The sequence below is a fragment of the Athene cunicularia genome, assembly GCF_003259725.1.
Source record: "Athene cunicularia isolate RWA chromosome 2 unlocalized genomic scaffold, athCun1 chr2_part1, whole genome shotgun sequence".
In the NCBI taxonomy this organism is placed as follows: domain Eukaryota; kingdom Metazoa; phylum Chordata; class Aves; order Strigiformes; family Strigidae; genus Athene; species Athene cunicularia.
In genome coordinates, this window is record NW_020799095.1 from 52,571,423 (window position 1) to 52,597,627 (window position 26,205).

General features: G+C 36.6%; 1 protein-coding gene across 2 annotated transcripts in view; it reads right to left on the reverse strand.

The window, feature by feature from the left end:
* The window catches only part of RECK (reversion inducing cysteine rich protein with kazal motifs), a 58,611-nt gene that overhangs the window by 27,692 nt on the left and 4,714 nt on the right, over positions 1–26,205 (reverse strand). The window contains exons 2-10 of one of the 2 annotated variants that reach the window (XM_026843729.1): positions 23,106–23,180; positions 19,512–19,548; positions 14,421–14,506; positions 12,094–12,141; positions 11,058–11,099; positions 9,338–9,415; positions 2,212–2,245; positions 1,179–1,376; positions 517–784 (exon numbers count right to left, since the gene is read on the reverse strand). In XM_026843729.1, coding sequence (XP_026699530.1) covers positions 517–784; positions 1,179–1,376; positions 2,212–2,245; positions 9,338–9,415; positions 11,058–11,099; positions 12,094–12,141; positions 14,421–14,506; positions 19,512–19,548; positions 23,106–23,180 — 866 coding nt within the window. Of the gene's footprint in view, positions 1–516; positions 785–1,178; positions 1,377–2,211; positions 2,246–9,337; positions 9,416–11,057; positions 11,100–12,093; positions 12,142–14,420; positions 14,507–19,511; positions 19,549–23,105; positions 23,181–26,205 lie in introns of those variants that run through there. The other variant, XM_026843728.1, reaches the window with a different exon arrangement.

Consider the following 26,205-nt stretch of genomic DNA (forward strand, 5'->3'; position numbering starts at 1 on the left):
TGCTGAAAGTATTTTGTTTTTAAATGTCGTAATAGTTAGCTCCATTATTTATTAAAATAACCTAGGTTATGTTTCATTAACAAAAATCTGAACAGTATCTAGTAAGTAATACTACTAAGGTTTTAACATGCAGCAACTAGATACTTGAGAGTTTGTGCAATTCATTGTCCCCTAGGCTCTCTTTAGCATCTGGTTAAGGCCTCTTCATCTTGTTGCAATATTAGCTATTATGACCACAAGTAAGGTACAGGTTTCATTAACTTAGGGTGTGTGCCATACTAAGCCAGTGCTAAGTGTAAGAAAAGTGTGATTCCTCTTATACAACAGTATTTTTTGAGATACAAAGCAAGTATTGGACAGAATGTGACACCCATCTTATTATCTAAATCTTTACTTTTTCTATGAATTCACAGAACGCTTTATTAGATGTACATAGCAACATGCAGGCAAAGGCCTGATATGAGACAAATGCTGAAGCATTTCCACAATTGGAAACAAGGGTAGAGAGATACTGACCTACATGTGGAAGAATTTGCTTTAGAACAGCAATGGAGCTTAGCTCCATCGAGGCCTGTGGAAGGTGGAGGGTGCACAGTTACTCCTGGGTGAACAGATCTTGAACTCTCGAGAAAACATTGCCAAAGTGGATCCTGAGGGAGAGGCATTGTTTTACAGCCTTCTATAAGTCCATCAACAATTTCAAGCTCTGTTTTCATCGACATTAGAATTCTTTTACAAGCAGTCTGACATGCATAGTCTTCTGCTCTATCACAGCAATACAAACCTGTTAAAAAATTAAAAAAGAGTTAATGACCAAACATACAACAACCACCAAAATGCATGACATAATAGACTTTGGAGAAAAAGTGCTATAAGGAAGGTTCCCCCCAACCAGTAATCTCAAATAACATTGATTCTTTTAAATGCAAACAGAATAAACTCAGGACAAAACCCAACACCAATATGTAGAATTAAAAAATTAAATAAAAATCAATAATGCACCTACAAAGTTAGCATTATATAAATTCATATAATTACAATTATAATATAGAAATACATTAATACAATTTATACACTAGATTTATACAATAACACCTTTTAGATAAAATTGCATCCAATCCTCAAACATTTTCAATTTTTTTTTATAACTTTCAGTAAAGGATTTTTTTAATACTTACTATCTGTGGGATTTCTCATTGGATATGACTGTGTATAGTTGTTCACACAGTGTATAAGTTGAGGGCTAATAGATGCACAGTAATTTTCAACTGCTTTAATTTGTGAAGGACCAGGAGAAGAGTCTGTCCGAAAAATTGCTTGACAATATTCCCGGCAGTTTGTATGATGACCTGCATAACTGCAACAGACTGACCCCACTGGAGAAACAAAAAAACCAACAGAAAATCTAAGTGTTTCTACACAGAGAAATGAAGAAATGAGCACACAATGAAGCTCAAGGTATTACTGTGAAAAAAAATGAAGAAATTCTTCTATGCTCTATCAAAATAACCTCTGTCTACAGAATGGCTAGAAATATCTGTAACTAGCCAAGTTATATTTGTTTGTTTGGCTTGAGAAAAATGTCCCTAAGCCATCCTGAACTTAAGTTCAAGACACCAGTAAGCCAGCTGAATTTTATCTTCAGCTCTTTTGTTCTTAAGATAACCAGACTTGTCCTATAATTGAATTGTTAGAAAATATTAATAGCAAACAAATAAATAAAAGTAGTATCCTAAAACTCATTCAAAAAAAGACAGATGGTATCATGATTCACCCATTTTTGATATATTATTAAAAATACAGCTCTTGAGAAATACTTTTACTAGAATTAATTCTGAGACACTGATTTAATTTTATAAACTGGCAACAAAACTTGCATGGTGCAAGATTTCATCTATGTATTTAATTTTGTTACTTAACACTCATCAAATGAACAAAGCAGAAGGAAAAAATGAGCTTCTAAGCAATCATCAAAATAGGACAGAAAAAACAAGTACAGATACACAAATTATAAACTGATATAGATTACATGAACAGTTCAATCCCCTTATCACTTGAGCAAGAAAATTTATGCATGTGGTTTTTCCTTCTATGGAACTGAATCCATGTGATTTGTGTATATGTACACTCACAGAATTCCTTACATTTCAGAGAAAAAAGGATATAATAATTTAAAAGAAAAACAAAAAAGACAAACTATTACATACTTACTTTCATTTCTGTTAATACAACTAAAGAGAGCATTCTGAAATCAAAACAAAAATAGTGTTACAAGCCAGAAAACTTCAAACAAACATTTAAATGTCCAGTCATTTCTTGTAATGAGCTAATAAATCTAACTCAGTTATTACCTATTCCAATTAGCTTGGATTAACAAAAACACAACACAAAATCACCGAAAGTAGTAAATTAAAACATCAGGCACCACCTGAGTTCTGCATGCACTTGTAATAAAAATATAGATAAATATTCAAGCAAGTACATAGGAATACTTTCCTGGACTAACTTAGAAAGAACATGCTATAATAGGATGTCCCAAAATGTTTTTTTAAATGACAATAATTTTAAATATTCTATGGGGAAAAAAGAACTCTGCACAGATGCACATAGAAATACTCAAACTCACAGAAATATCTCAAACTCACTGAACAACAATATACCTTAAAAGCTAAAATGTGCTATCAACTCCCTCAAACTGAAGCCAAAAGGTACAGTTGGAGCATAAACAACATGTTAAATGACAGAAGGGGGAAACACGTACACTCTGCTGTTTTGTTTCAGGGGACTCTAATCCACAGAGCAATCACAGATTCAGAAGGGTTTGGGTTGGAAGGGACCTCTAGAGGTCAGCTAGTTCCAACCCCCCTGCCATGGGCAGGGACACCTTCCACTAGACCAGGTTGCTCAGAGACCTGTCCAACCCAGCCTTGAATGTTTCCAGGGATGGGGCATCTACACCCTCTCTGGGCAACTTGTTTCAGTGTTTCACCACCCTCATAAAAAGTTTCCTCCTTGTACCTAGTCTGAATCTACCCTCTTTTAGTTTAAAACCATTACTCCTCATCCTATTGAAACAGGCCCTACTAAAAAGTTTGTCCCCATCTTTTTTATAAAGGCCCCCATTAAAAACTGGAAGGCTGCTATAAGGTCTCCCCAAAGCCTTCTCCAGGCCAAACTCCTCCAACTCTCTCAGCCTTTCCTCATAGGAGAGGTGTTCCATCATTGTGATCATTTTCATGACCCTCCTCTGGACCTGCTCCAACAGGTCCATGTCTTTCCTGTGCTGAGGACTCTAGAGCTGGATGCAGTACTGCAGGTGGGGTTTCATCAGAGAGGAGTAGAAGAGCAGAATCACATCCCTCAAGACTATTGAGCTCCTGCCCAAAACAACTATAGTCTTCCCCACACTGGAAAAGCACGTTTCTTCTTAAAAAGAATAGATACTGCACATAAGCTTTCTGGAACTCCATGAAAAGATGAAGTCATGATGCTGAAATTTCAAAATGTAGTTGCCAATTATCAAAGCCTTTAAAATTATTTATATGATTGTGAAAAAGAAATATGAATCCTCTCCACACCTGACTTCCACCTTGTCAGAATATTAGATCATAAAAAGTGATCAGATACATTAACATAGTGACAAAACACAATTCCATCTTTGTAATGTTCCTGATCTCCTTCATTTCCCCTATCCCCATCATTAAACAAATTTGTATTTTACACCTCATCTAGAGAAGAAAACAGAAACACTGTCACACTGATCCACAAACATGCAGGATTAAAAACCTGATTCAATACAGAAAAATATCAGATGTGCTACTACCTCTACATATGAAGAGACCTCAAAATGCAGACCTAGCTTAAGCTCAGTAATTCACTAGATTCTTCATGTATGTTAGTTATTAGTATTTACTGCATTACAGAAAAGTGGGCATCCCCAAATAATCTTTGAGGTACTTTTGTGAAAATTTGTACTGCTGCAAACAGAAGGAAGTGTTACATTTTTAAAGAGAAGAAATTACAAAAGTGTTAGGAATCACCTTGATTCTTTTTCTTTTTGTCAGAGATTGTTTAGAGTGGGGGACTTTATTTTTCAATTCATATTCTCTATTTGCTTTTTTCTCAAGAGATAACGATTCAATTAATCTGTTTTTGCAGCATCCTTATTTTCCTCCCTATAGTCTAGGTAGGATTACAGAGAAAAGCAAAATAAATCTGAAAGTGATCAAATCTCCTAGGGGCTAACTCAAAAATACCAGTAACTACAACATCTGAACGCTGAGGATTTCCTCTCAAGCAGCTTCAGTTATGCTGAATAGGGAAGAGTAAATACAGAACGTATCTCTGTTCACAGGAGTGGCACAAACACGCAGCCAGCCTCATCTCTACTAGACAGCTCCAGCACAGAACTCAAGTTTTCTGCACCCTTTTCCTTACCTATTCACCTTCAGAGATGTCTTACATCCTGACACCAGAATCAGTAAGTTCTAGAGTCCTAAATCCTTATTTCATTGAAATTATACTCCTTAAGCACATGTATTCCACTAGAGAATCAAAGAATTCTACAATCCCACTTTTCCTTTTTAATCTTTTCTTTTTTCCTCATGAGAGTTTTCTAAGTACCCAAGTAAAAACATGATTCTTTTTAAAATGTTGTTCTTAATTTTCATTTAAGAGCAAGCACTTCAAAACACAGATTGGCTCTCCATGTGTGAATTATCATTCAAATTAATTAGCGTTCCTGCACAGACAGTTCTGATGAAAATCCGAAGACCCAAAAGAATTATTTACTGTACCAAAAGGTGGAAGACTCACATTTTACCTTAGATTTGAAAGCCCTCAAGCCTTGAATTTTCAGTTTGTATCATGTCATTAATGATTTTATTTTATGTTGTAATTTAAATCCCAAGTTCCAACTTGCCAATAACTCTTTATGCAATGTAAATCAGAGTGCCACAATCCTGTTTTCTACAGTCTCACAATCACATCATCTTTTGGATAATATATTTTTGGGGCAATGAAATATGCTACTAGTCAAACGCAAGACTTTGAAGAGGACAGTCCAAACACTGTAGTGAACAGCATCACTTTCTTCTATTCACAATCAGAAATTAATTTAAACTGTGGGTGAACCACAGCAGATGTGGCACTGAAATAATGACCCTAAGAGAATGAACACAAATCTAACTTAAAAATATAAGTTAGTTTTCCACGAACACCAGCTACTTATAATTTTAGTGATACTGAATAAAAGCACAAGTCTATCATGAACACCTCACACAAAAATTCAAAAGTCTGCCTTACATAAAACAATGCCCAAAACCTCATGAAATAACAGTTCAGACATCTTATTTTCATTCTTCTAATATCCTCTACCAAATTTTAGACCTTTTCTCCCAAAAGCACAGATACGGCATAATTTCTCTGAGACTCAGAATGAATTTGCAGCAACATTTCTCATCCCAGCAGCAAGTTTTCATCTGATTCACTTCGCATTTTCCCTCTTTACTACCCACCAAGCAAATCCTGTCACCCATTCATCTGTGTAACACGGATGAGGGACAAGAGAACTCATGGAAACAGAACATGTAGACAGAGCCACCACCCTACATCTGTAAAGAACAGATTTATATTGTTGCCTAAAGGCTCATATCATTTATATAGTACCATACATCCTTCTCTATGAATGCCAGATAATGGTCATCAAGTCACTGTTTCAATGCAGCCACCTGGTTTCTTTGGGACCTTCCATGTATAAAAGAAGAAACAACTGTCAGATAGGAATTACCCTATACAACATCACTCACCCAAATCTGACTGACCTCAGAAGCTACTGAAATTAGACTTCACACCCACTCTGTATTAAGCACTGGAATGTGGCACACAAACCAGCCAGGTAGAAAACAACCCTGTAACTTTATTAATTAATGCACTGGGGCAGTAGAGGCCCCTGAAAAGGCTGAAGTCTGTCTGTCATGGGTATACTTAAGTATTTGACCATACTGTTCGCACAAGCAATATTTAGAATCACGATGTGATGCTGCTATAAACTCAGTTAAAAATGGTCATGTTATTTGAAAGTTGAATGTTGCAAAAGTTATTAAAAAGCAGTTCAGGGATAACTGCCACTGGCACTGTGAGCTCAGATTGTGGTTTATAACTACACACAAAACAGAGAAGGATGTTGAAACATTATGATGTCTACCAATGTTCCTCCTCTAAAAAACAGCTCAAGTTGAGACAAAGTTAGATTCTTAGAACAATTTTACACACCGATTTTACACAGGCAGGACACCCTAACTAGATAATAAATCTTTCTGTACTTTGAAACTATAGTTCCACAAACTTCTGAATCACTGTAATAATGGCTGTGCTTCTGTTAAGAGGAGGTGGTCTTACTTCTCTTTTCCACCTTGCTTTTAACTCTTCTCTCTCTGCTCCCATTTGCATATCTTGTGTATGCTTTACACCAGCTCTGGCATTCAAACATCTTCTCATGACCTGACTTTTCTCATTAATTCTGCTGAAAACTCCTTTTCTTATCTCCCAGGAGTTAAAATCAGTGATTTCATCAGGTATAATGCTAAGTTAGAACAGAACAGAACAATCTTTTAGAAGGACCTGCCAGATGACAGAGGCAGAGTAAGGTAAAGAGAAGCACATTTATATTGCAAGCTGGGGGAGGGAATGCGTGTGGAAAAAGGGCAGTTGCAGGAACGAACAGGAAGAACTTTGGCTGCACTGAGTTGTTGAAGCAACTCACCATATTTCATGAAACTGTAGTGCCTGTAGCCACCACAGAATACAGTGCTAGTTACGATGCTGACTTTGTTCTTTGTGTAGGTCTGGATAACTGTTCAGTTTTCCAGAAAGTACAGGTACATATGTGGGGAGTGTAGCTATACAGACATGAGAGAATCTTAAAAAAAATAACAACTTAGCGTGTGGTCACCTCCTCATCAGTAAAGCTGGTAACAGTGTTTGTCAGTCTGATTTGAATTACTAACCATCATTACAGTACACAGGGTTAATGCCCATCTCTAGTAAAGTAGCACTCATATTTAAGAAATCAGCAGCTTTTCTGGCCACTCAAGCTTTCACTGGAAGAAGACAGAAAAAACAAAACAAAACCAAAACAGAGATACAGGTAAGGAAAGCCAAAACAAAACCCACAAAAAAACAAAAGAGCAGGAAAGGATGTCCTCTTTTAAGGAAAAACTAAGTCATCAAGATCTGGGAAAATGAGGATAAAAAGGCAATAGTGTATACATACAGAGTCTGATACTCCATTTTCAATTTGTAAATAAAATATAAATTGAACCAAGATGGCAATACTGAAATTTATAAAACACAAACCTAATGAATTGTTGTACTTGTGCATTAATCTCATCTTTTGTGCGTCTCTTTTTAAAAACCAAATGTTGCTGAAACTGATGATCAAAGACAGTGAAACTATAAGCAGAAGGAATGGAAAGTAGCAGGCAGACACAGGCAGCACAACTGTGTATGCCTTAAAGAAAACAAAGATCTTTTGGTTACTGAAGTTTATCCAGTCTTCCTCACCAGAAGCTCCTTGAAGAAAGATTTTAGCCAGTACTGCAGGACCTAACTGGTTTCGCTCTTTTTGGAGCTCATCAGCTGCAGGTAACGGCTCAAAAACTAAAATGCATGCACACAAACACAAATAGAGCAGAACACTTTGCTAGAGGAAGCAGCCTTCTGCACTGTAAGGCATGCTTTTGTATTATAAGCGCATATTTTCTAAATGCCTGCCTCTTGTGTCTTGAATGAAAAGTGACAGTGAAGCTGTTCTTTCATGCCAGAGTATTTTGATAAAAATCAAAGATTATCTTCCTTCCTCAAAATTATTGTGTTATCTGTATTCTACTAACTGGCAGAAAAGGCAAGTTTAGTACTGTTGTCTCGGGCAACCTAACCATGTTAAATATTTGAATACAGATCCTATCCAATTAAGGCCATGTCAGTTTAGAGGTATTACCTACAGTTGACATATAACCTAGGAAACAAACCATTCTGAGAACAGCAATGAAAGTCCTGTTAATCTCTCCTTGGCTTCATTTAATCTTCGAATTTATCAACAGAAGGTAAAGTCAGTAACATTCTAAGGTTTAGTGGAGTCAGCTGAAGTATCAAATGATGGTGCACATCTGTTAAGAACTTTAAAAGCTGGCAGTAATTAATAAGGCCAAGTTTTTCCTCAACTATGTAAACTAGTAAAGTAGTAAGAACACTTGTACAGTAAGGCGGAACAAAATCACAGAAACTTACATTTTGGCAAGATCATTGAGTGTTCTATCAACCTTCTTTAAACAGTAAAGAACAGAGGCAAAAAACACCAGCAGATAAGATGACAATAGTATTAGCTACAATGTGTATGTAGTACACAACCAGAGCCCACTATGAATTTGTTAAGTAGTACTTCCAGAGGCCACACAGCCATGTGCCTTAGGAGTTCATTAAAACTCTTTTGGAACCTTTTCCTAAATGATGTCCTGAACAGCTTCTTGAGTTGTAATCTATTGTCTCCAAGTAATCTGCACAAACAAATAAGAGCTAAAAAACTGCTGACTGGATTTTTCAGAAGGGGAAATTAGTACCCAGCATTCACTAAGACCTCAGCATAAATCAGGATCATATGACCCTAGAAGATAAAACAAGCCAATAGTGTAGCACAGTGAATACTTTTCTGAATCCCTACTACAGCACTTGAAGCTGCAGGCACTGCATTTGAAGCTTCTGTATTTAAAAACTGTAAGAGAACAAAATCAGATTAAGCTAAACAGTGCTCAAATCTCTGAGAGAAAAATACCTTTAAACGGTCCAGGGACACCAGAAGTGTTTACTACTGTGTGTCAAAAAAGGTTTTAAGAGCAGAAGCTAAATAACTGGCAACTTTTCCAATTATATTTTGACTGCATGGCAAATGTTAATAGAACTCTGCTGCAGCAAAGGTCTCCTACTGCCAATTAACTAGAGAAGTTTGAATGTCTTATTTAGTACACGTGAAGTAAGAGCTAAAGTTCTTACATGCAGAGAAGTGAACTCACAGTATGCACAGTAGAGACTCAAGAGCTGCAATCTACTGGAAATTTTAGCACTACCCTTTCCATGCACAGAAGAAAGAAAAGTGATCTTAAACACAATAATAAAGTCTTCACAGCTTATTTCAAATTTTATAAACTATTTTCAGTTACTCCTCCAGACATGAACCTCAACGTTACACAAAACTTTAGAAAACAGGAAAATCAGAAAATCCTACATACAATCCATACAGTCTCCACTTCTTTTTTTTCTTCTTCCTTTGACTATTACCTACCTTCTTTTTAGAGGAAGGTGAACAGGATAGCACAAAGCTGGAAAAAGTAGTGAAAGATAAAAGAATTGAGATGCATAGAACCAGAGAAAAAAATGAAGATGACAAAATGAGAAGCAGAAGATGGGAAAAAGAACTACCAAAATAAAGTCTTTCAAAAGAAGGCAAATGAAGTACATTTCAGTAACTCAGCAAATTGTGTTAAATTTTTTTATTTCTATATGCAGTAATACTTGGAAATAAAAAAAAGTTTAATAGGACACGTGATCTTCAATGGACTGACCAAAAATGAATAGCTTATTATAACATGATTAATTTCTAAAATGTGTAAAATCTCCCAATTACAAGAATCACAAACTTCATAAATATATACAGTACAAGTAATCCAGAAACATATGATCAGCACAAAACCCATCTTCAATTAATCTTGTGAAAAGCTGGCACATCAATGTTAAAGTGACTCCGCTACTGTACAACCTGAGACTCCACTAAAACTTCAAAATCTGTCACACCTCCTGCTTGGCATTTAGGTTTTTTTTTACACTGCTCTGAACCCTATGCCCTACCCTTGAAGACTTACCTTGCTCTTCATGTTCAGTAACTTAGTGGGAAGTTGAAGGGTAACTCATGACGTTGCTTCCGTAATCTCAAAACATTACAGAAAAATACTATGCAGTTCAGTCAACTATTCTAAGAAGCTTGCGAAAATCCTCTGGGAAATCCTTACGTGAGTACATAAGCAAGCTATGAAAGTTGGTAAGCTATAAGAGTGTTTACAAAAAGGGAATTATACTTTTATATTCTTAATTCAGAAAGTTTTTAGTTACATATCATGTACTTATATATTCAATACCTCAATAACAGACGAGAGCTGATGAACAACACTATTCTATACTGTAAACTAATTCCTGAATTAGATCCTCAGATTTAGTGAATGACTTGTGAATTCTTAAAAAGGCAAGCACAGTAAGCATGTATGACATTGCATGTATGTGATTCACAGGATGTTTCTGACTTTAGGTCACCTCTTCCAATTTTAACTGGCCACTCCCTTCCCAGTTCAGTTTCTTCCCCAGCCAACCCAACTGAGTACAAAGTATGGTACTGGTCACAGACACAGAAGCTACTTACAGACTAGAGGGAGCAGGACACATTCACCAAGGCACCAATAATTTTTATTTATTTATTTATTTATTTTAAAAAAAGAAGAAAGAATGACTAGGGTGTGAAAAAGTGCAGGTTCCCTCCAGTAGTTGTTTTTGGAATCTCCTATCTTAGACAAAACTTACTTAAATTTTATATAACTGGTAAGTCTCTTCAGAGCATTGTAAATACTGTTCTTCATGATAGCTGTAAGCCTAGATAGACAGGAAAACCCACTGTCATACAAAATTCTGTAATAACTGAAGATCTACCATGTCAGATATTTAACTTCTGTCCCTAACACAGTATCTGTATCTACTACTCCTACTGCTCATCTAAAAAGTTCTCTTTCCTTCCTCACCAACTAGAAGACTGATACCTTCTTCCACAATTTTTCTCCCTCTTTCTTTTTTAGTGTTGCACAGATAGAATTAAAGTTTTCTGTACAATAACAGCAAGATCACTCCTGAATAAGAGCAAGTGACCCACTTTTCAAAATTCCAGATTAGAAACTGGAAAAAGAAGAACTAGGAAAAGTAAATGACTATCACCATTTTGTAGTCATTCTTTAATCTCTTACCTTTCCTCTCCCGTTCTCCTTCAACCCATATTGGCCAACCTCCTACAGCAATGCAGAAATTCAGAAAAAAAGAAGGAAACAGACCAGCATAATAGAGGAGAAGCTTACAGATGTTGACAGTATAGCATATCATAGCATGAGAAGAGACAGACTACTTAAAATTAAAATTAATTTTTAAGAGAAAAAGCTATTGTAACTTCAACAGTGAAGAATCTAGGAAAATACTCTGTAGATTGTTTAAATAAAAGGACTAAAGGGGAATAAAAAAATTTAATGTTTCCAGGAAACCTGCTACACTTCTGCCCAAATCAAGAGAACAGAGAACTGTTGATTATGAGCAGAATTTACGTAGGACTACTTAATTCAGGGCAGGAGGAAAACAGATGAAAGGGGGCAGAAGGAATCTGGCTTTTAATTAAGAAACAGATTGAAAGAAAATAAGTCCTTGCAGAGTATCATTTCTACAAACTGTGTTAAAAAGAATATAGGTAAGGGCAGATTTCTGAAAATAGCCTGATGATTAATTTTAAGAGCAGAACAGTCAAAATAATTGCAAGCATTAATAGTTTCACTGATGTTATAAAAAATTATTAATTTGAAATGATTTACATTAGGATAGGATACTTAAAAGGTTATTTTTCTTGAGTTTATTTCTTCAGTTCACTTTTAAACTGACTCTCCCACTATAGAAGCCAAAATGTTTCTGATGGAATGAATGCTCATAATGAATACAGACTTTCATCAGAACTCCTATGAAACAAACTTTTTTGGAATCCACGTCTCCATTTTGATTGCAAGTTGTATCTTTTTCATCCAAATTCAGATATATGCAAGTCTAAAAAAAGACCTTTTTACAGAAACAATCATACTTTTACAAAAACTGTAGAGAGGTAATTTACATTTGTATGAAAATGAGTATATCCAGAAATATGACTATAAGACGACTGGACTTTCCTTCTTCTACAAGACACTTTTAAGAAAAATTTATAAACCAGTTGATTTTTAGCAAGATATATCCAGACACACATACACATACCTCATATTCCTTCCTGCAGACCTTTAAAACATCATTCTTTGCAGAAGCCTAAAAGACAAGATAAATTTCTCTATTTGTAGTAGGAAATCATAAAATCACATTGCAAAATAAAGATGATTTTTACCTTTAGATTACTGTGATAACCATGGATTCACAATCTATTATAAGGTTCCTTTTTAAGAACCTAAAGAATCCATGTAAATCTTTAAGAAAAGCAGAAGTCATGACTGTTAATATGACATTTAATTAAAAAACAAAACCTTCTATTTCTGCACCAAGATAGTTGATACTGGAGGCACACAAAGCAACTGTGGATTTGTGAAAGGTTTACCAGATAGAGCAGAATACAGGAAACATTTAGGAAATGGAAGAACTTGAGCATAAAAATCTCCCTATATTGCATGTTCAGTCCTACTTCTGTGCCTCTTTCCCTTCTCCCTCTTGTACCTACAGTCTTACAGTTCCTGTTGTCAAACTGTGTTGCAGAAATTCTCACTTCAAACTGCAGACCACCTTATTCTGTAGATTACCTCTTTCTCCTTTTTTAGATGACAGGTATTCAAAACTATTATTACTATTAACATTAGTTATTTCCCTTGGACCTATCATATCACTGTCTCCACAATGCCTCCAAAACCTATTTCCCTTTATCCCTAACGTTTGGGAAGTATCTGTATTTTATTTGAAATGACAATCATATGAAACGTACCAGAGTCAGTTAAAGTATAAAATACAGACAAGATTCTCAGACAGCAGAGTCTGCAATCAAACAATACAGCATCTGATTTTGAGAATAGTGAGAAATGCTACAATAAGATTAAATTAACAAAATTTCATAGGACACTGCAATAAACAGAAGTTTTTTTATCAGGTCTGGAAAACAAACATTAGTATAAGCTTGAAAACTTTGCTAAGAAATGCAAATTTGGGAACAGACATATGTATCCTTTTTTCAGAAGACTGAAAGTACCCAGCTTGTTTACTCCTCATTTCTTTTCCTCACTACTCAGTTTGTGTACTTGCTGCTCATCTCTTGTCAAATAGTTTAAACTATATGCTTCTGAGTGAAGGTAGCGTCTTTTTTTTTGCATTACAACAATCTGCAATAGGCTGCTGGTCCAAGGTTAAGATTACACAGGTAACATGCAAGATATTACAGTGAATATTAAGTACATCTGCTCCAGAACCGAGTTACAAGGATGATGATAAATAATTATATGGTCTTTGACTTTTAAAAACTTTTTAAAGTCACAAGCATATATTTGGAGAAAAAAAATATAAAAAAAAAAAATAAATCACAAAATGCTCCACAGATTTTTAATAAAAATGTTAGTTATACTCATGTATTATGCTTAAAATTGTAACTTGGCAAAACCAGTGATATAGTAACACCAAAACCAACTTTCTTCCATCTGATGAACAAAAGCATCTTTGAAGAGGCACAAAAGTCTATTTGAAGCCATAACCACAATGTTGCATCACTAAATACACTGCAAAAGAGGAGAGCTTAGAAACAGCCACATATTGCCTTCCACTCAGCATTATTTTAAAATAACTTTCATGTAGAGATTGTGACCAAAAAAACAAAAAAAAATTTTCGAGAAATTAAATTTAGCATAACCAAAGACAGCTTCAGATTCTTTATGGATTCAGTCAATAAATCACTACAAATTAACAAACTAGAGCTCATCAGCTATAATCACACACCTACTGTTTACACAGCAAAACTAAGTGGATTAGCTCCAACTGCCAAGCGGAGTGGTGCTAGGACATCACTGTATCTACGCTGCCCGCTCTCATACTGGAACTTCTGTGGTGTCAAAGTTATAAACACAGTAACATTTAATCTCAACTGTATCTTCATTACTGAGCAATCAAATGTGGAATCAAAATGTACAAAAAAAAGGCACTGCTAACCCTAAGGTCTTAAAATTTCTTCTTCAGGTTCATCAAGTTGTAGCAAGCAGCCTAGTCCTACAGCACAACTGAAAATACACACCCAAAAAATCTGCTCCAAAACCCCACCACTTCTTTTTAACTAGGTTCTCATCTCAGTATACCTGAACTTTGACATTTTTACTGAAAATTCACTTTAAAAACTTCTTTGTTTTGGTTTTTGGAATTTGGTTGCTGGCATTTATCAGCAATAGTACTTCCTGGGAAGTATCTAGTCATATTTTACAATTTTAAGAAGAGTTTATGTGATAATTTAATTTTGATGTAAAAAAATAAGTTAAGTCTGAGGTTGATAAACAGTAATACATAAATGAATTCAATGACAGCGTCATTTGACATCAACCAGAGAAAAAAACATTAGAAAGCCTTACCTGTTTACATGCTTGCCGACATTCCACAGCAATAGCTAGCTCACAGCAACCTAAACCAACCCACCCGTCAGACTTCTTCAGAACTCCTTTGAAAATAAGATGACAGTCCATATTACAGTAGAAAATATTCCATCATTTTCCCTTCCCTCCCCCTGAGTCAGCAACTTCTCAATCTTTTTCAAAACTTGATAATCGTTTTCTCATTCAAGAAGCCTAGTCACAGGTTACATTTTTATTGCAATTTATGAAGTCATTCCAAATTAACTTTAAGCAAGAAAAAAGCAAGTCTGTGCCTTAATAAATGCAGAATCTGGCAATTATGAAGTACTTTCTATACACTTACGCAAATTATTTTATATATTCACTGAAGTAGGAGAGTTTGATAATTTATCTAATCTGAATATAAGCAATATCATCTTGTTGGGTTTCAAAAGCATATGTTGCTACCAACTTTGTCAACCCAGAATGTTTCTTACTTTTTGTTCAAGCTTCCTGTACTGGTTTTGGTCAGGGTGGAGTTAAATTTCTTCACAGTAGCTAGTATGGGGCTATGTTTTGGATTTGTGATGAAAACTGGGTTGATAACACAAGGATGTCTTAGTTATTGCTCAGCAGTGCTTAGACAAAGTCAAGGCCTTTTCTGCTTTTCACACTGCACTGCCAGTGAGAAGGCTGAGGGTGCACAAGAAGTTGGGAGGGGACACAGCCGGGACAGCTGAACCCAACTGACCAAAGGGATATCCCAGACCATATGGTGTCATGCTGAGGGGGAGGTTGGCAGGAGCTGCCATTGCATGGGGGCTAGCTGGGCATCGATCAGTTGATAGTGAGCAACTGTTCCTTTTGCATTGTTTGTTTTTCTTGTGGGTTGTTTTTGTTTTCCCCCTCCCCTTTTTTTTTGTTTGGTATTTTCCCTCCATTTTTAATTTATAAACTGGTTTTATCTCAAGCCACAAGTTTTCTCACTTTTACCCTTCTTATTCTACCCCCTATCCCATAGGCGGGGGAGTGAGTGAGTGACCAGCTGCATGGTACTTAGCTGCCTGCTGGAGTTAAACCACACCACTTCCTCTCTAGTTTATCCCCCCCAATAACACAGTTGCATACACAGAATTAACTTCAAAAGTTTCCCATCTCCCCGTCTCTCTTTTTCCATTTGTTTTACTACTCCCATTATCCTAATTTCTTCCCATAAAGTTATACAGAAAAGCAAATTGCTGCCATAAGTTGTTTCATCCTCTTAATCTATTCACACATACAGATTTTCTGATGTTTTCAAGACATCAGAAATCAAATAAAAGAAGAATGCATTCCTGTATCTATTTCTCATATAACTTTAAAGACAGAAATAATTAAAGGGAAGGTTTAACCTATGCAGCTGCCCAGCAGCTGTGACAAATTTGTTACACACTTTTTCTTAGGGCAAGGGGTGGAATGATTTAGCTCAAATTAACTACTCTTTTTTGTTATGAATATTTTAAAAATAAAGCAGTATTTTAGGACATGCACAAATTATATCCCTTATGTAGAAATAAGAAGTATGAAGGAAAAGAATCAACCACTTAATTAAAAAAAAAAAAGTGTTCTTAAGCCCAGTAGAAATGCCTATTCAGAAAAGTCACATGGGATGTCCAGCTTTAAAAAGGTAAGTGAAACAGGTACGAGTTAGACCAGTGAGTTTAAATTCAAATGCTAAGAAAATACTGGAAAAAAAGCAGTCATTAAAAATCATTGCAATTAATGGAAAACAATCACCAGTAGGTATTATTATGAACAAAACTGCCTTTAAAATATGCTTTGTTGGCTTTACAAACACAGGTGGCATAGAAAGTCTTACCAGTATCAGTCTGTCATGACACTCCAATAGGCAAATTAAGAAAACTAACTAATAGTAAATTTATAAAGGAGGAGCAAAAACTTTAGTTAAATTAACGTATTTTCCAGGCAAATTAAAATATGAATGACATTTATTAAAATGCAAGTTAAAACCTTGATGCTGGACATAGTGAGCAGTGAAAGCAGAGGCAAAGGTGAAGAACAGCCTGCATTCTGTCAGCTTGAAGCGGCTGTGTACCACCTGAATGGTTCAGACCTTCTGGAAGCACTGTAGGCCAGTAATTTACTGGTCTTTTTGGAGACTGTCCAAACCCTCTTTACATCTGTTCAGAGTATTGGCTCACCTTTCCAATCCAAACTAGTCCAAAGCAGCTGTGAAGACCACAAAACAACTGCAAATTCAGCTCACCTTCCACTTCCATAATTGGGGTAAAGAATTTGTTTTTCAGAAATTGAGCATCTTTTTGAAAGTGTTAGAGATGGTTGCTATGCACACATCAGTAGTTATTATCAATGTTCAAAAATTTGGAGTCTGATGCATTGTTTTAAACTAATTCCAAAAATAAATACATGTCTTCATGGAAGTAATGCACATATGTTTAACTACATATGTACAGTTAATTGCCAAATCAACTACTCAGTACATTCTACTTCAGGCCTAAAATAATATAGCAATTATTTCTGCATAATTTTCATATGTGGAGCTATACAGAGAATCCTTTCAATCAAAACAGTAATGTCTGGTCGAATATTTATCAGTAGGATTGATGTTGTAAGGTATAAACAATCTAAAAAACAAAAAGTAGTATCATGTGCAATAAGAACACAAGATTTCCAGAAATCTCTGCTGCAATAAACAGCTATATCCAGAGGAAACACATGACAAATACAGCTGTACAGCTTTAGGGGCAATGTCACCACTGAACAGTCACCAGTGAAACACCACTGAATAATCAAGCGTCCATGTTTTGTGCAATACAGAGCCTGTGGTTTTCAGGCATGCTTTTATTGGAACTAAATTGTGATAGAAGAGTGAAGCAAGCTACAAATATATGCCAAATTAGGAATGCTGTTAAGTTTCAGCCAGAGTTAGTATTTTCCTGGCAAGCGGCCCTCTCCCCAGGACGTTTACAAGTAGCTGACAAGCTTGTGTAGAAAAAAAATTGATGTTGCGTCTACAAAAAACATTGAACTACAGTTTTAATATACCAACTTATTAATTACCTTGACTACAAAATTAATTTAAAATGCATGCATTTCTAGATGAAAATACACCTTCAGTGCACAATTAATTGACCGGAGTCGATAGTTCTGATTATTCACCAAATTAACTGATAGAAGTACAATGCAGATCTCTGAAGTATAAACACATTTTTCTTCCTTATTATAAACATTTTACTGCCATTTCCACAAGAGTTTTGAAGTCAGAAACAGAGGTAAAATGCTGCATAAACATGAAAAATCAGAATGTCATCTCTGATACATTTATTTTGTGATGAGAGAAACATTGTACATTCTGAAAATACCTGAGAAATGCTGGATCACTGTGATCCTGAGAAAACTGGGGAGGAAAGAAAAAAGGAAGGTAGAAAAAGAAGAAAGTGAAAAATAACTAGGCTTCTCATGTTGAGGAGCATGTGTCAAGAAGGGTGCAAGAAAGCCCAAGTCAGAATGCTGTCTCTTTGAAGTCTTCCACAGTCTACTTTCAGAAAAGGATAAAGCTTAAAATCAGAAAATAGTTATGTAGAATTACAGGTTGCTGGGTTTGCTATCCTCCCCCCACCCACACCTGGGTGTCCCTTGATAATCTTTTCTAAGCAGTTTCTTGAACAGTATCATGTGTGCATGGTCATAAAGACACTGATTTCCTAGACAAATCCCCCAAAATAATACATGTTCTGTAGACCTACTGGATTTAATAAACACTGACAAACTAATGATACTTGCCTTCAGAAAACATGGAAAAATAATTTTCTTTCAGAGAATACTTACATTCTCAAACATCTAGTCTTAAGTATTTAAGGCTTACAGTACTGCCTTGGCAAGGACAATAAAACATGACTTAGAGTGTTGTTTTGTGAGGATGAGCCGTAAGAGAGAGTTAATAGAAGACCATCATGATGTGTTTAAGAAAGTGGAAACAAGTGTGAAAAAGAATGGTAGCTCAAGTAGCAGCTGTGAGAATAGTAACATTTTAAGGTAACTATTGTGATAAAGTTACTGGCAAATCAAACAATTTCAAAATGTTAACACAGGTGAGTAAAATCAAGTTGCTGTGGGGATGGAATGGAAGAGGAGAAAACACAAACTATATACATATATATATATATATAAAACTGAAATACACAAATGATGTATCAAGTAGTAAATTATAAGTCAGAATCCCAAATTATTTAGCATCTGTTGTGTTATGACAGCTGTAATTAAGATTAGGTATTGTCTCCAACTAAAAATTTTAGATGAGACAGAAGCACTGCAACTCTAAAAGAGTTAGTTAAGTAAACTCTAAATTCTCTAAGTTCTCTTAATTCTCTAAGTAAAATTAGCAAAACATGAGAGCAAATCTCTTTGCATGCACTGGAATCACCAGTTTGCCTCTGAATTCAGGGTGTGGGGGGAGGTCTGAGCAGATGCTATAAAACTGTTACAGCCTCCTCTTTCCTCACTTTTTCAACCATAGCATGGTAATTTCACTCAAAAGTCTTTTAGAAATGACATACAATAAAACAGTACTAGTTAAGTCCAATTTCACTTGGTTTTGATCTCTCCTTTTAATTTGTGATTATACTTTAACTTTCTAAATCCACCTGTACCAAGCAGTTTGGTTCTTGATTTGAGCCTCTGCACTTAAATTGTTTGTCTAGTTCTATTTCCCCTGTCACTATTTTTTTTTTCCCAAATTACACTGCGCCTAGAGCAAAACTGCAATAATTCATGATTTCATAGATCAGGCTAAATTATACTGAAACTAACAGAGAACCTCTAAAGGAAAGAAACTTTATTTCTTGGATATGTCAGAAGCACACATGTTTAATCATACGAACATATGAAACATTTTCTAACTATGAAGTGTTAAAAAATGCACAGGTAATCCAGTTTAGATTAAAGGAAATGAAACACCAAATACAGTTTATAATGGAAGCATAATGAAAGCTAAATTAGGATGGAATCTACAGGTGCAGGTGGTAGACACAATACCAAAACATGCATATGGTAAAAAGCAACACAATTCAATAGTAAACTAGTAATTCCTACCTGGCAAAGAAGAATTTATACAGCCCCACACTTCTCCCTGAAAAGGAAAACGCAATTAAGCAAAAGTAAGTCTACAGAATAAGAGTTTCTAGCAGACACAAACCAGCATTTTCAGCATTTTCACCCTCGGTTTTAAATACCTTATTGGTAGAATTCTTACGTCTAAAACACCTTTTGAAGAAGCGCTACATGATATAAGTTAAGTATCACCTGCTTTGACAGAAGGCTGCCATCTATAGAGTATGGAATCAACAGCAGTGTTTTTGTAGGTGCAGAACATACTGCGATTACCTGGAATATGCTAGCTAGTCAACTTTGTCCACCAGTGTTTAGAGAACAGTAGCAACTGTTCAGACAAACATTTATCTAGGACCAAGACCTGTGGAGAAGCTTATTGCCCTAGCACTCCTTTCCACCAGCTTAAAAAAACCCCGGACAACACATGTAACCACACACAAAATAAAATAAAAAGGGTTTAAGATATCCCAGAAACCAGAGAAATGTACCTTCAGGGAAAGATATATACCTGGAAAAAAGAGATGTGTACATGAAGTTTACAGGAAAAGTTACAATAGTGATCTGTTGGGCTCACCCCAGCTGCAAAGCACTTTGGTCCTAAGCACAGGTCCTGCTAAATGACCTACGTGGCCCAGAATTCTGTAAATGTTTCTTTTTTTTTTTTTTTTTTTTGTGAAGACCTTACCAAAGAGTTGCTGTCCCTATCTCTATCTCTCTCATTATTGTTATTACCAAGACTACTGGCCAAGCTGACTATGGGGAATTCTTTACACTGGGTCTAGTATAAAAGAAATCTCAAGTCAGAAACTGGTCTGCCACAGGTTCTTACGTTACCCACCCAATCAGAGTTACAAATGTCCTGGAAGAAGGAGGTTTAGGCAGCAGAATAATAATTTTATCTAAGGTAATAATTTTAGTTCAACTATTAGTAACAAGTACATATCATAGTTAGAGTGGGTGCCCTGCATAAGAAGCCCAAAGAATTAAAAGCTATGGGAGTTGCTATATGCTGTATGCTAGTTGTTTAACATCCTACAACTGACATTTTACAACACTTAGACACTATGATGATGGTATATTATTTAAAATGAGAAGAGTACAGAAAAACCTTGAAAGATTACATGCATTTTAATACAGTGATATTGAATTCAGTATTTTTTAAGTAAGGACTAGGAAAAACCTTTATTAGACGAAATCAGAGGAAAATTCTGCAGAGTAATAAGGCATGTGACAAGTCTTAAGGAGTATACTGGGTTTACATGACAAGGTTTTTGTAGTGGGACAGCTGTCGGGGTGGCTTCTGTGAGAAGATGCCAGAAGCTGCCCCCATGTCCAACAGAGTCAATGTCAGCCTGGTCCAAGATGTACCTGCCACTGGCCAAGGCTGAGCCCATCAGCAATGTTAGTAGTGCACCTGTGATTAACATATTTAAAGAAGGGTAAAAACTGCTGTACAACAGTGGCTAGGAGAGAGGAGTATATATAATATGTAAGAGAGAAAACCCTACAGACACCAAGGTCAGTGAAGAAGGGGGAGAAGGTGCTCCAGGCACTGGAGCATATAGATATCCTCTTGCAGCTTGTAGAGAACTCCACACCAGAACAGGTGGATGCGTCCTGAAGGAAGATTCAGCCTGTGGAGAGCCCACACTGGAACAGACTTCTGGCAGGATCTGTGACACTATGGAGAGGAGTCCACGCTGGAGCAGATTTGCTGGCAGGACTTGTGGCCCCATAGGAGCAATTTGTTCCTGAAGGACTGTACCCCCTGGAAAGGACTCATACTGGAGCAGTTCTTGGAAGAACTGCAGTCCATGGGAAGGATCCACAATGGAGCAGCAGAAGAGCATGAGGAGAAAGGAGTGGCAGACACAACATGTGATGAACTGACCACAACCCCCCATTCCCTGTCTCCCTGAGCCACTCAGGGCGAGGAGGAAGAGAAGTTGGGAGTGAAGTTTTGCCCGGAAAGAAGGGAGGAGTGGGCGGAAGGTGTTTTCAGATTTCTCATTATCCTACTCTGACCTTTTGATTGGCAATAACTGAAATTTATTTCCCTGAGTTGTGTTTGTTTTGCCCATGACAGTAACTGGTGAGTGATCTCTCCCTGTCCTTAATCTCGACCCATGAGCCTTGCATCATATTTTCTCCCCCCTTTCCAGTTGAGGAGGAGAGTGAGATCAGCTTGGTGGGCATCTGGTGTCTAGCCAGGGTCAACCCATCACAGGGGCCTTTAAATCAAGGTGTTGAACATGTTCTTTAAAATAAAACAAAAAATTCAATTCAATCACACTGAAACAGCAACCCATACTGTCATGCAGTGATTCCGTCATCATAGGAATTAATGACTTTCTAAAGTTGCAATGGATCTGTATCTAATGACCTAAAACTGTCCTCCCCTGCATCTGTGGGAGTTTCCCACTTAGGTAAGAGTCAAAGTCAGCTCAGAAGAACAGGGTAAAGAGCTGCTACTTCTACTAGTTTCACCCCACTGATTCAGTTGACTTTATTTAATGAGAAGGTTAACAGTTGGACTCAATGTTCTCAAGGGTCTTTTCCAACACAAATGATTCTATAATTCTAAGATAAAGTTGCCTTTTGTGTTGGCAGTTACTGTATTACTTAATACCAGGCAATACCCTTTCTATCATATTACCTGAAAGACCATAGACAACACACTGTCTGTAATCAATGCTCCAGAAAACAGACCATCTGATTTAATTCATAACATATCCTCTCATCTGTGGAATGACACTAGAACACCTCTCCAACAAAGACAAGTGGTATCTGAAAACAGCAAATATAGTATAAAGTTGAACTGTTAATTATTTTAAATCTAGATGTCTTTTACAAAAATTTATAAATATTACCAGTTCAGCAATATTAAATTAAGATACACACTGGACAGTAAACTTGCCATTTACAAAGATGGTAACTGGGAATTAAAAAAATCATGGTATCAATCATTTCCCCCCTTTCAGATACTCCTGAATGATATTGCTTATCTCTTCCCCAATTAGATCAGCTCTAAGACAGGAAGCAGATTACATTCTTCATTTTTTTAGTTGTACACTAGAGAACTTTTAGGAAACCATAATCTTACTTATCCAATAAAAGCATTACTTCAGTTTGTCAGATACAGCCATAAACCACTCAGAGCAGCTATGAGGGTCTCCTGGCCTCAGCCCAATCAAGACCTCACAGCTTTGTCCTATACACAAGCTGGAACACATGATCTCATTCATGTTGCTGTCATCAACACTCACGTGACAATCACCTAGCACAATTTTTTTACAACATAGGTCAGATTTTCATTGCATTTCAAAGCTTACACAACCAGGATACCTAGCAAAATGGCGTAATATATGATAGATTTAAAAAAGGAATAATTTACTTTAAGAATCAAATTTCATAAGAATTTTTCTACTTCTCCTAAAAGACATACACACAAGTTCTACCAGCTCAAATCTCAGAGAGTAAATAAAGCACAAGTGATTTCAAACCCTTTTTTTGCAAGCAAAACTTTGTTAATATAAGATGTTTTGTTTTCTTTAATTAAAAACTAGCAAGCCTTACCATTGATTCTGGACAATACTCAGGTGCTCGCTGCAGTAAGTGCTTCAAACGGGAATCACTCTTAGAAGACAAAATCTGTTAGAAATAAACCACACCTTAAAACATAGAATGTAACTACACATTGAATACTTTTAATTGGTTTTGTTTTACTACTTCCTACCCTTTGACAATTTTGATTAACATCTATAAACAATGAAAAGTTAAGATTTTATTTTATATATCTATCGTCTTTCAAATATGTTGCACTCTTGATGAAGGAATTATTATATTTAGAAGTGAGTGAGAATTTCCTCTTAAAACACTTCAAGTATTCTAAACTTCAAAAAGTTTCTATTGAATAGGCAGTGTGAAAAACCAGAGGATTTCTGCCCTGCATATCAAAATATTTTACAACTCTGCTTATATAATTAGCCTTCTGCTACATGTTACATGACCTCAGGCAACTGAACTCTTTCCAAAAAACCCTGAAACAAATAATTTTTGTAGAACAAAGATGAACAAACCCTAGACTAGTTAAAGAGACTATCAAAATTAACAGGGAAATCAATACTACCCACAGCAGAGCAAGGTCAAGTACCAGCTAAGCAAACTGAACATCCAGAAGTTCATAAGGCTGGATGTGATGCAACTGAGGATGTTGAGAAGCTAGCCACTGTCACTGCAAGACTGTAGTGACTGGATGAGGTTCCTGGTGACAGAAAAAAGACAAACATCATATCCACTAGAAAGGCAAGAACAACAACCTGGTGATTTACAGGCTATTCAGCCTAACCTCACCCAGCAGGAAGACTGTAGAACAAATCCTTGCAGAAGCCACTTCAGAACATGAAGAACAAGGTGTCTGGGGTCAGCACAGACATATCAAAGGAAAATCTAGCCTGACAGCTTTCCCTAATGAAAAAACAGGTTTAGTAAAAAAAGTGGAGAACGGTTTATGCTTCTATCTTGACTTTAAAAAGGTTTTTGCATGGTCTCCCACTGTATCTTCAGAGCCAAACTGGTGAAATGTGGATGGATGAGTAAACTACAAAGTGGGTGACAAACTGCCTGGACAATAGTGCTCGAAGATTAGCAGTCAGCAGCATTTCAATGTCTAAGTGCTGGCCACTTAGAAGTGGTATAACGTAAGAGTTTTAAGCAATACTGTAAATGGCTTTACTAGTGAGACGACAATGGGACAGATAAAATCCTCAACAGGTACTCAGACGAGCCTAAACTGGGAGCTGTCACCAATATACCAGAAGGCGGAGCTGCCACTCAGATGGGTTTCAACAGGCTGTAGCAATGGGCTGACAGGAAACTGAAGCAGTTCAACAAAGGCAAACACAAAATCTTGCAGATGAAATGGAGTAACACCATGCAACAGTATAGGCTGGGTGCTCACTGGCTAGAAGCCAGCTAGAAGCTGCAGAAAACAGCGTTGAGTCTTGGTGGATGACAAGTTGAACATGGGTCATCAGTGCATGGGTGCAGCACTGAAAGCTAACAGCACACTGCATTTCATTAGCAGCAGCACTACCAGCAGGTTAAAGGAAGATGACCGTTTGCTTCTATCAGGCACTGATGAGGCCACATCTGTAATATCAAACCCAGTTCTGTGCCACCGCTGTGCAAGAAACATTTCTGATGAACTGCAGAGAGTCCAGTAGAAGGCCACAAAAGATGCTGGACTTCACAACATACCAAGACAGGCCAAGGTCTGTTCAACCTGTTAAGAGGAAGCAGAGGGATCTAAATTCCTGTCTTCCAGTACCTGAAGACGTATTATAGAAAAGGCAAGTCAGACTGTTCTCAGAGTTGCACAGTGGAAGGATAAGTTACAACAGTAATAAGTTGCAGCAAGAGAAATTCTAACGGGATGCAAAGGAAAAAAAAATAATTAAAATCTTCACCATAAGAACAGTTAAGTGCTGCAAACAGATTCCCCAGAGAGGCTGTGGAAAGCCCATCACTGAGGATATTAAAAACCTGACTATCAAGATCTTGATCAAACTGATTTAATTTTGAAGTTAGCATCTCTCTGCGCATAAGGTTATACAAAATGACTCTTTCAAATTATTTTGTACAGCTAAACTTGGGAAGAAATCTTACGTTAACTTACTGACTTCCATGAACAATTCTGAACCATGTAAATTTATCTTTTTTTCCCCAGGTGTCATTCAGACCATTTTGTAGTGTTGTTCATCTCATTTCCTTATAACAGTAGCAGTATTTTCAAAGTTTATTACAAGATGCCTTTACCTCATCAATCTTTTTTGGTGTTTTTCTTGTTGTTGTTTTGGTTTTGTTTTGGAAAGTTTCATGGCAGTGTTAACATAAGTTTAGCTCAACACATTTTAAATTGTTTTCTGGTCCACATTAATCATCTTTTTGGAACTTGTTCCTTTAGCAGTCCAATTAAGTAAAAAATAAATTAAGACAAGAAACTGGGCAACAAAAGGGATGGAAACATACCTATTAATGTGGGATATGCAACTTGAAATTACAGGAACAACTGAAACATGGATGCATTTCAGATCTTTCAGAAGGAGAAAACACATTGCAGTTCTATTCTAAATTTGCAACACGATAAACTCACGGAAAGAAAAACAAGAGAATAGTACTGATTTCAGAGATGAGAGCAAGAAAGAACTGTAGTAGTATTTGGGGTCTTCTGGGACCATAGAATAATAAAACAATTCAGGTTGAACAGAATCTTAGAAGACCGTTTATTTCAACCTTTTGCTCAAAGCAGGGTCAACCATGAGACCAGACCATGTTGCTCAGGGTGTTATCCAGTTAGGTTGTGAAAACCTCTGAGGATGGAAAATCCACAGCCTCTCTGTTTTCATGGTGAAAAACTTCCTCCTTACAACCAGCTGGAACTCTCTAGTTTCTCTAGTCCTCCCACTATGTACCACTGTGAAGAGACTGGCTCTGTCTTCCGATCAATCTTACTACAGGTATCAGAAGGCTTCTCTGAGGTGCTCCTCCTTCCCCAGGCTAAAGGCAGTTCCATCAGCCTCTTCAGAGGGGTGATGTGATCCAGCCCCCCCCCCCTTCCCCATCACCTCGGTGACTCTGCTAACCTGTTCCAGTTAACTGATGTCTGTCTTCTAAC